A 12,648-nucleotide genomic window follows, 5' to 3' on the forward strand; every position below is an offset into this window, starting at 1 on the left:
CTCTTTATGCATGTCTTCCCTCAGAAAGCATCAACTTGACAGAAAATGCTCAGTATAATACCGTCTGTTTGCGATGTGCTGCCTGTTTCCCTTCCGATCCATGGAACTGTGTCTCCTTTTTACCCCAGCCAAGAGCAACAAACTTTCCTAAAGAAGAAATAATCCTTGTAGTGAAAGATTTACAGATTAATACCTTAACTACTGTGCACTATGTACACAACCACAGCCTCAACCAACCCACACATTCTCCCCAAATTTTATTCTAAAAACCTGCTGGGATGTTACGTAGTCTAGTAAGTACTTTGGTACACAGAACTTAATTCAATTTATGCTGAATAGTAACAATATTGACTCTACCCTTCAGCTATCCAGCAGCATTACAGTCTAAATACAATGTCTCCTGGGGCCTCAAAGTAGTCAGCTCCATTTCCTTTCTTTCCACATGCTTACAACATATCAGTTACATCAGTTAGGCCAACTTCACTTCAGTGTATCTCTCACCTTCTCCAAATTCATCTTGGTGGATTTGCTTCTCAGTAATTGGTTCAAAATCCCTTGTCATCATAATGAGTGTCTGCTGGCCTGTAAGGCAGATATTAAATACAATATTGGTAATGGTATCTGCAGCAAATAAAAACTCAGGTATTCTCCTGTGTGCTGCTAATGTTCTGTCATGGACCTGAATATAGAAAACATAGTACTAGAGAGAACATGTCCTTCAAAACATGAAACCTCAAACTGGAACGGAACACTTCCAAGTATTTCTCCTCAAAAATATGCTTCCTGGCCTAACCTTAAGGTTTTTTCACCTTCCAAACAAGCACCTGGTTCCTTTTCTCTAGAGATATGAAGGACAAGAAGGCAACTGGGAACAGTCACAAAGAATTTATGAAGAGGAAATCATACCATCCTGATAATCTCCTACAATGAAGTAACCGGCTTGTGGATATGGGGAGAGTGGTAGATTTCATTTATCTTGACTCTAATAAAGGCTTTTGAAGCTGTGTGCCACAACAACATCACAGACAAACCCATGAAGCATGGGATAGATAAAAGGAGAATGAAAATCAGCTGAACTGCCAAGCTCAAAAGCATGGTAGCACCGTCAGTAAGTGCAGCTCAAGGTCAGCCACTGGTGTGCCCCTGGACACTAGGGGCAATGATTAACATCTACCTTAATGTTGAAAGCATGGGACCTCAGCAAGTTTGTAGACACAGAAGAAGCAGGGAGAAGCAGCAGGTAAAGCAGAAGGCTGTGCTGCTGTCCACAGCGACCCTGTCATGTAGGCAAAATGGGGTGTCCAGAACCTCATAAAGCTCAACCAAAAAAACAGTCATGTCTTGCATATGGAAAATAATAACCTCAGGCACTAAGACAGACTGAGTACCAAGTGACTGGAGAGCAGCTTGGCAAAAACCCATAAACTATGCTTCCTGAGGCAGTAAGTTGAACTAGCTAGCAGTATGCCCTGCTGCACAGGTGGACAAGAGAATCCTGGCTGCATTAGGAGTGCTGCCAGCAGGTCGTGGGAGGTGATCTTGCTCCTCTACTCAGTGCTAGTGAGACACATGGAATGCTAACCCAATTTTTGGGCTTCTTAGCACAAGACAAGGACATACTGGAAGGAGTCTTGCAAAGGATCAAAACAGTGATTAAAGGCTTGAAAAATCTGTCACACGAGAGGAGGCTGAGACAAGCCAGACTGCTCTGGAGAGAAGGCTCCAAGGGAATCTCATCAGTGTGTGTAAATATATCATGTGGGAGGTGGGATACAGTAAAGAAGACACAGCCATGTTGTTTGCAGTGCTGAGGGACAGTACAAGAGGCAAAGGGCACAAACTAAAATACAGAAAATTTACAACCTAAGAAAAGTTGGGGTTTTTTTCTCTGAGGGCAGTTACAAATGGAAACAGGATGCCCACAGTGGTTGTGGGATCTCAAACGTAACTGGGCACAATCCCTCAACAACTTGCTGTAGGTAACACACTTGGAGCAAGGTGTTGCAATAGGTGATCTCCAGAGTTTCCTCCCAGTCTCAAGCACTCTATGATTCTGTTTTGTCTGAGGCTAATTTTACTTTCTAGGTGAGTGATACCCATAGTTAATTAGGGCCTGTGACACATATATTTCCTACTAAAGGCCAAGAAACAGTTTTTGTTACTAAGAAGTCAAATGGCGATACAAAGAAATCTTTATGTTTTTGAAACAAGATCAAATGTACTCCCTGGGAAGATTTTAAGGACTGAAAACTCTCCCACAAAGCAGCTTTTTGGGCCTAATCAATTTCTGCTTGCATCTTTGAAGCACCTTAGGAATAATGAAATGAAATCTAATGTATAAGATCTGTTTTTTTCCAGTTTAAGTCCTAGTCCCAATTTTGTAACTTTTTCTTCCTCTCACTCAATCTTAGTTATGCTTTGGCCATAGAGAGTTTCACTCCTACAGGCAGAAAGCTTAGAGGCTGTTATTGATACCTGTTGCAAGCAAAACAAGCTCTTGGTCAGGACTCCAGCTCATGACACTCAGACCACTGTCCACACTTCCAACACATTCCACCTGCAAGACGAAAGTAAGATCACAGAAACATGTGTGCAGCACTATCCCAGCACAAAAGCAAATATTCACCAAGGCAAAAGAAAACTGCCTCCTACTTAAAAAAGTCAAAAGTCTAACTTCACACTTTATGTTGAACAAAACAAAAGAAACACTTCTGACTAAAAATGGTTCCAGAATATTTATGAATGAGAGCCCAGGTAATGTAGAGTCTAGCACATTCTACCATACACAGTTCTAGAAAGAGCTTTATGCTGCAACTCTCAGTCTTATTGTGTCAATATTGTGTCAATACTGTGTCAATACTAATATGGCCTGATAGGGCCTGTGATTATATGGGTAAACATTCCTTAGTAACAAAACACAGACATAATGATTCTTACCTAGGGAATTCCAACAGGCAAACTTAAACTCTGACCAGCCAGTGTATGCTGAACTTGACAGCTATGTCAAAGTTTATGGAAAACTGGGCTAGTTTTACCAGGCCATCATGAGCAAGTACTAGCAGTAGTCAGAGAACTTTTGTTATGCACGGTTACCCGTGGATGGAACAGAACAAGAAATACACCACTCATTACTGTGATAAACAGCAAGATTATGCCATTCGAGGAATCAGGGTTGGGTGTCACAATCTTTTCAGGTAAGAAAAGTGAGACTGGGCACCAGTCAACAAAGTGACTACCACTCATGCAGAATGGGTTTCAGAATAAGCAGAAGAATCTTCCAGATCTCCTTCTTGGTGCCCAGACTGCAGTCTTGGTGCACCAAAAGAAGACTGAAAAGTAAAGCAAAAAAAAAAAAAAAAAAGGAAAAGTAAGCCACAACCTGATAAAATAATGAATCTGAAGTTAAACCAGTTCTCTGACACATCTATCACTGCAAAAAAAAAAAAAAAAAAAAAGTCTCCTGTATCACAAGCTCTGTTAATTTCTATTCCCTTATGACATGTTCTAAGTTGCAGTACAGGACACATTTTTCAGATACAGCTAACTGTGTATTTAAGTGGAATCTGCAAATCAAGTGCAAGCATGAACCAAAACAGGCAAGCTGCAAATAATCACAATTTTACAGCTACCCCAGACAGACCACTATCATCTCATGCCCACTTAAATCTGCACTGTTGGACTGCTATTGTGGGAACTGACTCAGATTTCAGAGCATGCTGTTGTGTTAAGTATCTTGCTGAAGATGATACAAATCTGACACTGAAGAAGGAGGTGAAAACAAGTATCTCTGATTCTGCTATATCCCAAGTTATGTCAACATGGATCAGCTCATAACAAAATGGTAGCTACACTGTGAATTATGAATGGATTACTTTATTCTTTACCAAGTCTCAGCAATAATATCCTGTTTCTGTAAGACTCTCCAGCAGATCCTTTGCTGCTGGAAGCCCACTGAGCAAACTTAGAGGACGCAGGCTGTGGACAGGCAAGGCATCATTTCAATTCCAGTTCTGTGTTTACAGAGTATATATTCTGTCTTTAGTCATTTAGTCAAGCTACCACAAAAATCAGCTCATCTGTCCAGAGAATGGAGACTAGCCACAGCTCAGTATGCAACCAGCATACAACTGACCCCTGATGAAATTGTGTTAGTCTTTTCTCTGAATTTCCTCAGTACTGTTGAGTCTTTCCTGCCACATTACCTGTTTTGTACTCAGATTGCACAGCAGGATGTCTCCAGCTGCTGTAGCAACACACACACTCTCCTGCTCTGGAAGATCTTCGACACCCACGATGCAGCCACTTCCATCTTCAGGCAAGAACCCATCCACAGTCAGGGAAATTTCTCTTGACACCTTGATACAGAAAGGCCAATGGTTTACTAATTACACATCACCTCACTGGGATTTTTGCAGAATAAAAGCAAGGTCAATGGTTTACTAATTACACATCACCTCACTGGGATTTTTGCAGAATAAAAGCCATAGGTATGTTTCTTCCTACTGCTGTTACACAAAGTGTTACACAAAGCATTTAGAAAAAAGACAACTTGAAAGTACTTATCTTCACCTTTCCAAGGAAACCGTGAAGATCATCCTGTGGTAAGTAATAGAAGAAAACGAGAAAACACAAATATGGAAGCAAACAATACACAACTTCCAATTGCCCTTTCCAATCGTCTTTCAACATTTTTTTCATACTTCATCACAGTATCAACATTAAGAGGTGCATAGGCAGCTGCTTAGTGTCCCACTGCTCTTAAGGAAGCACACAGACTTCTAGATACAGCATAAAATAATCTCTAAGGAAAATATTTTGGACGGTTAAAGCACAGCAGTCTTTGAAAATTAAATCCCTGGAAACGTCCAAAGGTCTTTTGACAGTTAATTTCAGAACTGGATGTACTGAAGGAATTAGATGTCTCAGAGCTGCATAGTGAGAAGAAGGCAACCCTGCTCTAACCCCGGAAATCTATGATTTAGTAACATTTTATTACTTTAGTGATATGTTTTTCCCCCATTACTGCAAAGTTTCAAAAGCTTCCTCTTGTACTCTTCACTATCTCTTTGCCTGTTTGGTTCTGTTTTGTGAACCTCTCCAGCTGCAACTGTTCGCCAGGTCGTGCTTAAGACTAAACCACGTGAATGACACGCGTCTAACACAGCCACGCTCTTAAAAAGGCAGATTTAGTATTTCAGAAGCACAAAAAGGCTCTTCCACCACGAAGATCGCAGTGCAGCGGCTTCCACGGCACCGCCAGGCAGCAGCAAGCGGCAGCGGGGCACAGCGGGAAGGTCCAAGAACGCGCAGACACCGCCGCGAAGGGGGAACCGCACCAGGAGACTGGCGAGCTCCCGCTGGCGGAGACGCGAACGCTTCAATCCAGCTTAACCACCAAAGCCGACCCCAACATGCCGGTGAGCAGCAGAACCCTGTCCCGCAGCCGCGACTCTCACCGAGTCCTCGGTGGGGCGCAGCTCCACCAGCCCGTACTGGGAGCCCACGAGAACAGCGCCGGCAACGGCGCCGAGGCAGAAGCACTGCGGGGTGCCCGTGGCGGCGGAGCGGCACCCGCCGGCCCGCAGCAGCCGCAGGTTCCTCATGGCGGAGGGAGGCAGCGAGCGACGGAGGCCGGGCAGCGACGGAGCGCGGAGAGCTCCAGCGCCTCACGGCGCCGCCACGTCGTGCAGCGCGGGCGGGCGGGCGCAGGCGCGGTGCGCGGTTCGCTGTCGCAGGGCGGGGCGCCGCCTCTCCTTGCCCTCCTTGGGCCGTGCCGGGCCGCCGGGCCGCCGCGCCGGGAGAGGCCGGGCTCCGTGCTCGGGGCGGCAGATCCGGCCGTGCGAGTCCTCAGCAGCTCAGCTCCCAGAGAGCCTGCCCAAATAACAGAGTCACCGAGTCTGAAGGAAAGCTTTACGGTCACCCGGTCCAGCCGTCCACCCAGCACTGCCACTGTAACCCTTAAACCGCATCTCCAGATCCTGATGCTGAAACACAAGGGAATGGGGTACTCCACCGCCTCCCAGGAAAATCTATTCCAATGCCTGACCACCGTGATAGTGATAACTTTTTTTCTAGTATCTGATCTGAATCTCCCGTGTCTCAGATTAAGGCCGTTCCCTCTTGTCTCACTGCAGGCATGGCAGGAGAGACTGACTCCTGTTGCAGTTCTGCCTGCTTTATTCAGCCGAGGTCACGATGAAAGACACAAGAAACGTAGAGTCGAGTTCAGTCTTGGTTGTTTATTGTATCTTTTTTATTTACAGTCTCACGAAGCCTGAGCTCCAACTTGCCAGTTAAAGAAATGAGACAAAATGGAGACCTTCTAACTCTTGCCAAGACTATTTCAGAGATAATTACCCAATTCCAAAGTGGCACCTATATTATTTATGTTTTTCACCCAATAATGACCATCTGAGGTCCGCAATGCTGACATCTTTCACCCAATGAGAGAAAAGCGCCCAAATCCGTGAAGAAGAAGAACCCAGACAAGACTCTGAATCGTCCATCTTGGCCCCACACATTACTATATACCAAAACTCCAAACCTAAGTTTTCACCCTGTGAGATCACCCAACAGCACTCTAATTACACACCCACAACCCCTGTGCCATCACACAGTCTGAGGAGCCCGTTAAAAGGCTCAAGTCAAATGTGGTGCCTGCCTGAGGGTCCAAACCCCTCAGCTCTGAAAGCCTGGAAATTCTGGCCTCAAGGGTCCCAACATCTCCCTCTCTTGTTTGAACCATGAAGACCGCTTTGACTGCTTTGTTTGTCTTAACTTACCACTCCCTAGAGGGGTAGAAAGAAATGTCCTTGACCAAAGGTTGATCTTTTTTTGTATAGCTAAAATTGGCACAAAAAAAATGTTTACAGAATTAATGATGTCCAATTCTTTAGGTTCAAAAGATGCCTTGGGAAGATGAGGAATTCACTAGTCTCATGCATCTACTGGCATGTTAATTAAGCAAGTGGAAAGTGTCTTTCTAGGAAAGACATATGATATCTAAATCTGATGCACTAGCTAAGTCTCTTAGATATTTGTTTTAGGTTGTCTAACTAGCAAATTTGCACTACTAAAAGCAAGGAAGCAAAAAGCAGAAGCATAACATTCAATAGGATCCCATATTTCCCTTAAACTATCATCTAACAAAGGAATTCTACAATATTACTGATCTCTGAATTTTTCTTTGGTTGATCGACAGGTAGGGTTGCATTGCTAAATGCAAACAAAACAAGATATGAACATGTTACCTGATTTACCTTCATGTCTTGTCGTTGATTAATTTTTGATTTGAGGCTTTTTCTTTTTCACTCTTAATTTCCAAACAAATCTTTTAGAACACTCTTTTTTGTTTTTTCCAAATTTGTTCTGGAACTACCCAAAAATATGGCACTAAATTGTTTGTTTGCATTCATCTTTGCATATTTGAATCTCTTCTGATTGTCTCAAAAATACTCTTCTACATTCCTACCTAAGAGCAGGAAGTTGAGGACCGTCTTCTTTGTGACCCACTGTAACTAAAAATTCAATGGCTTTGTACTTTGTTTGGGCTTCTAAATCATAACATGATGTACATCACGCCTGTGCCAATAGAGCTGTATGATATCAATGACTCCCACACTTTGTGCATTAACATAAATCCCAAGGTTCACAGTTCTTGGGATGTGGGACAAGAGTCGTCTGCCATCAGCCACAGTCTCTGTGCAGTCCACGTCTGCGTGCTTGCTTCTCCGCTCTTGGAGTTGTCAGAGTTTCTGTGCTTGATATGACTTCACATTTGTTGCAGGAATTCACTTGGGTTCTGTATTTGCAGAAACACAAGCAAACTCTTTACCACATGTTAACAGAGAGAGTGTACCTTGATGGAAAAATGCATAACTCTTGCTAAAACTGAAATCAACTAGGAAAAAATTCAAATACAACAATTAAGAACATTTCAGACAACAAAGAGAATTAATGACTGTTAACAATAACACATGTGAAGTTGCCAATTTGCACTGCGTCCCTGGGGGCAGCAATTCTGGGTCACTGGGGAAGCAGGAGATGGTTCTGCTTAGTGAGTCTGATTGTGGTTCCCTACAAATTGTGTGCCTTGAGAGGTTTTGTGCTGATGAATGATCACCACTATTTGTGTCATAGCATGTTGGTGTGCTGCACTCTTCTTGGAGTTTCCTGGGTGAGGTAGTCTTCCATCTACATCCACTTTGGAATGACACTGATTTGCAAGTGTTTCCCTTTCCTCCATCTTGGGCAAAGACTCAGTGCTTCTGGATTTCCTGCAGTTTGTGGGCAATACTTTTTAGTGTGTCCAAATTTCCCACACTTGAAACATGGTCTTTTGGCGAGTTCTGCTGCCATCACTCCCATAGAGTCGTCTTGTTGATCTGCAGCTTCTTGGTGTTTTCTGAATTGTTCTGGCATGATGTTTGCTTGGATCACTGCTACATTTGCAGAAGTACCTATTTTGCTACAAGCTTCTATCATTTGTCACAAAGTTGGTTGACAAGGTAAGGCATGAATAACATGCTTGCATTCTTTATTGGCATTTGCAGAAGCTAGGCATTGAATTAAATGTGGTTGCGCTATTTTATCAGTGTATTGCCTCTCAACTGCTTGAGTGAGGCCATCTATGAAGGAGGTGAATGGCTCATTTACTCCTTGCCATACTTCTGTGTAACTGCCCTCTGGATCTCCTGCAGGTTAAATTTGCATGATGACTTTTCGAGCTGCTTCTTTGATATCTGTGAGCACATCTTGCGGCAAATCCACAGCTTGATCTTCGGGTTTATCGTGAGGCGGATCGCCTGCTCGTTGAGCTAATGTAAGGGTTGCATTTGGGTCTCTAGCGTAAGATTCTCGCAGCATGATGAGAGCTCTTTTCCATTTTACTTCCCTTAATATCTATTGAGAGTCTGTTAGAATTGTAGTGACCATACATTTGCAATCATAAGGCACTAACTCATAAGTACCAAAGATGCCTTTCAATAGTTGTTTAAAGTACAAAGAACCCAAGCCACTCTCTGTAAGTGCTTGTCTCAGGTCTTTAATTATATCGTGTGTCAGTGATATCCATCTAGAATTTGTATTTTGTGGACCAGATCTCACTAGCATGGCCATTATCTGTGTTGATGCCACGTTGAGATTTACTTTTGCATTACTATTTGAAATGGCTCCTGTAACAGGATGCTATGGAACTAATTCTCTGTTTGTATTTTGTAAATTTGTATCTTGCAGAAATGCTCCTCATTCAAACTTCGTTGATGTTTGCCTTCCTTCTCCTCCTGCTGTGTGGAGAGCTGGTGGTTGCATGTGCAGTATATTTGAAGTACCGGAAGGTGTAATAATAGCAGTGGCCAGTGGTGGCGCTACAGCGAGAGGTTGAACGCCTTGTTGGTAATGAAATGGCGCTGGCGGAAGTACGTAATCGCTGCTCACGGAAGTACCGAGTGTGCCGCCATCTTGCTGTACGGAGAATGTTCATCTGGCGCTGCCATCTTGTTATACGGCAAAGGGGTGCAGCGTGCCGCCATTTTGTGGAGCATAAGGTTCCTGCGCACAGTCCCTGCGCTGGACTGACGGGTCCCGTAGGAACTCTTGCGGGATTGTGCTGTGGTACGTGACTGAATGCCCAAAGGGAGTGGTTGTCGGAATTGCCGAAACACTGGGGGAACTCAGAGCCCTGGAAACCCCGGCGCCATACTGTGGGGATCTGCCGGCATTTACATGAAGGCGGATGGCCGCGTGCAGCCCTACGGCGCGGCTCTCAGCACTAGAGAGCTGCCGCCTGCACGTCCCGAGTCTGAGTTTAAAACATCTATTTCTTGCGATCCCTGTCTTCCCGCAATCTCCTCCTGCTCCGGGCCCGTCCCTGACTGGGCCTGAGGGGTAGCTGAAGCCGTAGCTGTGTTTTGTGTTTTAAAATCTGACCGCGGATTCTCCAGAGCAGCTTGCGCCCACTTCCTGGTTTGCCGCTACCGCGTTTGCGTACTGCGCTGCCGGCAGAACCTGCGGGGAGTTTGCCCGCCAGCTCTGCCCGAACCGTGCGGCAGAGCCGCTCCGGCCACCTCGGGCTGCGAGGCTGTTCCGCCCAGTTAATTCTGTGCTGCTTCGCCGGGCTCGTTTGAGGGGGCTGCACCGCCTGTCTCAGTCGCTTTGCTTTGTTCGTGCAGCACAGGTCCTATCGGTCTGCGCTACGGACACGGTCCGTTCAGCGCAGGCTGCGGAGCTTGGGAACTTGGCGCTAGTTGCGGCGATATTTGCACTGTTTGCGTAACTGCGGTAGTATGTCCAGACAGCGGCTGCGCAGTTTGCGTAAATTGGGAGATTTAGGTTATAGCCGCTTTTTGCGTGGGGAAGCATTCGCCTGGTCCCGTACTGTTCTCCGGACCGTTCGCTGGAATTTCTCGGGGTCCTCTGTCTACGGGCAAAGCCTCCAAAAGTTTAGGGGATCCCTTAACATCTGAGGTTGTCCTCACCTCTGGCTGGGTGTCTGTCAGCGATCTTTTAAGTGGCAGTGACTCTGCGGACACTGGCGGGACAGAGGGAGCCGGCCCTAACGGGACGCAGGGAGCGCCCCTCTTTCCTCCTCTCTCTCGTGCGGGCTTAGGGTAAGTGGGATGGCTCTGTGCTTCACTTCTGTTGCTAATGGATTCATAGACAACTCTAAGACAGCGAGGAGTTTCGAAGCCTTGCCTTTCATAATAAGAGTGGCTTCATTAATGCCTTAGGCTGATGGAATCCCACAGAAATGGATTAAAAAGTACTTCTGCATTTGCCTTTGGAAATTGTTCTTGTACCCAGCATAGGTCTCTCAACTGGTCTTTTGAGACAGAGACCGGGTGATTTTTAATCATGGGCTATAGCTTGTCCATTGCTTCTTTCTGTGTCTTGGACATTACATTTCCATATTTACACTCTGAATTAAAACTGAAGGTGTATTTGAAGAAAAAAGGAGTTCCTGCCTTACTTTACTGCCATGTTCTTTTCCTTGGTCTCCAGTGTTCTCGTAGCCGACCCAAAGATATGAGTTCCTGGATCTGAGCCGTTTCTTTTCCCCGGAGATTAATTACCCCTTTTTTTTCCTCTCAGCTTTTCCACTGCCAGCGTTTCTGCCGTTTTTTCTTCAAGGAGGTCCCGACCTGGCACTAGCAAGTGTTTTTCCTCATATGGGAGGCACCAGTTGTTACAGTTCTGCCTGCTTTATTCAGCCGAGGTCACGATGAAAGACACAAGAAACGTAGAGTCGAGTTCAGTCTTGGTTGTTATTGTATCTTTTTTACTTACAGTCTCACGAAGCCTGAGCTCCAACTTGCCAGTTAAAGAAATGAGACAAAATGGAGACCTTCTAACTCTTGCCAAGACTATTTCAGAGATAATTACCCAATTCCAAAGTGGCACCTATATTATTTATGTTTTTCACCCAATAATGACCATCTGAGGTCCGCAATGCTGACATCTTTCACCCAATGAGAGAAAAGCGCCCAAATCCGTGAAGAAGAAGAACCCAGACAAGACCCTGAATCGTCCATCTTGGCCCCACACATTACTATATACCAAAACTCCAAACCTAAGTTTTCACCCTGTGAGATCACACAACAGCACTCTAATTACACACCCACAACCCCTGTGCCATCACACAGTCTGAGGAGCCCGTTAAAAGGCTCAAGTCAAATGTGGTGCCTGCCTGAGGGTCCAAACCCCTCAGCTCAGAAAGTCTGGAAATTCTGGCCTCAAGGGTTCCAACAGACCTCGACATCCTTTCAGACTGACCCCACACTGATTTCAGGGAGTTTTAGAGGGCAATGGAGTCAGCCCCTGAGCCTCCTCTTCTGGAGACTAAACAACCCCAGCTCCCTCAGCCATTCCTTGTAAGACATGTTTTCTGGTCCTTTGGTGATCCTTGTTCCCTTCTCTAGACACACTCCAGCACATCAATGTCCTTTTTAAAGTGAGGGGCACAGAACTGGACACAGCACTTGATGTTCAGCCCTGCCAGTGCCAGTGTATAAGGTGACTGTGGGAGCAGAATGATTCTTTTGGAGCCATTTGGGCACTAACCAGCTGAAGAGCTCCATCTGAGACTTCTAAGGCACTTACAGGCCAGTCTTCACATAGGTTAGTGCTGCCCCGATGGTACCTGCTTCTATCACACTCTGCCACATCCCTCCAGGTGTGGCTGAAGGGGAGAAGGTAGTTATTCAGCTTTCAGGAGGAAGAAGGACTTCATGCAATCACAGTTATACCATTCACACTTCCCCCTTTTCCTAGTAGAGCTAGACTGCCATCAGTCAGTACTGATGATGTTTAAGAAAGACAAGGAGAAGATCCAGTGGAGTAGACAAAGATAACTTGGGGCCTGGAGCTTCTCTCTTATGAGGAGAGACTGTGGGAGCAGGGCTTGTTTAGTTCAGAGAAGACAGAGAGGCGATATTATTAATACATAAGAATATTTCAAAGGCAGGTGTCAAGAGGATGGTGCCAGTTTCTTTTCAGTGGTTCCCAGTGATAGGATGAGGAGCAATGGCCATAAACTAAAATACAAGAACTTTCACCTCAGCACGAGGAAGAACCTCTTTATGTTGAAGTCAGCAGAGCACTGGAACAGGCTCCCCAGAGAGGTTGTGGATTTTCCCTCTCTGGAGACATTAA

The 12,648-nt window shown here is 45.3% G+C and overlaps 2 protein-coding genes across 7 annotated transcripts in view; one reads left to right on the forward strand and one right to left on the reverse strand.

Moving 5' to 3' along the window:
• The window catches only part of ELP1 (elongator acetyltransferase complex subunit 1), a 32,115-nt gene extending 26,426 nt beyond the window's left edge, over positions 1 to 5,689 (reverse strand). The window contains 5 exon segments of the mRNA XM_066338409.1: positions 62 to 147; positions 502 to 582; positions 2,476 to 2,557; positions 4,203 to 4,355; positions 5,457 to 5,689. Of these exon segments, the coding sequence (XP_066194506.1) occupies positions 62 to 147; positions 502 to 582; positions 2,476 to 2,557; positions 4,203 to 4,355; positions 5,457 to 5,603 (549 nt within the window). The 5' untranslated portion in view covers positions 5,604 to 5,689.
• A 3,697-nt stretch (positions 5,690 to 9,386) lies between these two features.
• Positions 9,387 to 12,648, forward strand: part of TBC1D2 (TBC1 domain family member 2) — a 34,274-nt gene continuing 31,012 nt past the window's right edge. For 4 of the 6 annotated variants that reach the window (XM_066338952.1, XM_066338951.1, XM_066338953.1 and 1 more), the window contains exon 1: positions 9,387 to 9,612. In XM_066338952.1, coding sequence (XP_066195049.1) covers positions 9,402 to 9,612 — 211 coding nt within the window. In that variant the 5' untranslated portion in view covers positions 9,387 to 9,401. The remainder of the gene's footprint in view (positions 9,613 to 12,648) is intronic. The other 2 variants (XM_066338955.1, XM_066338954.1) reach the window with 1 other exon arrangement.

Source organism: Sylvia atricapilla, chromosome Z, assembly GCF_009819655.1.
Source record: "Sylvia atricapilla isolate bSylAtr1 chromosome Z, bSylAtr1.pri, whole genome shotgun sequence".
Taxonomy (NCBI): Eukaryota; Metazoa; Chordata; class Aves; order Passeriformes; family Sylviidae; genus Sylvia; species Sylvia atricapilla.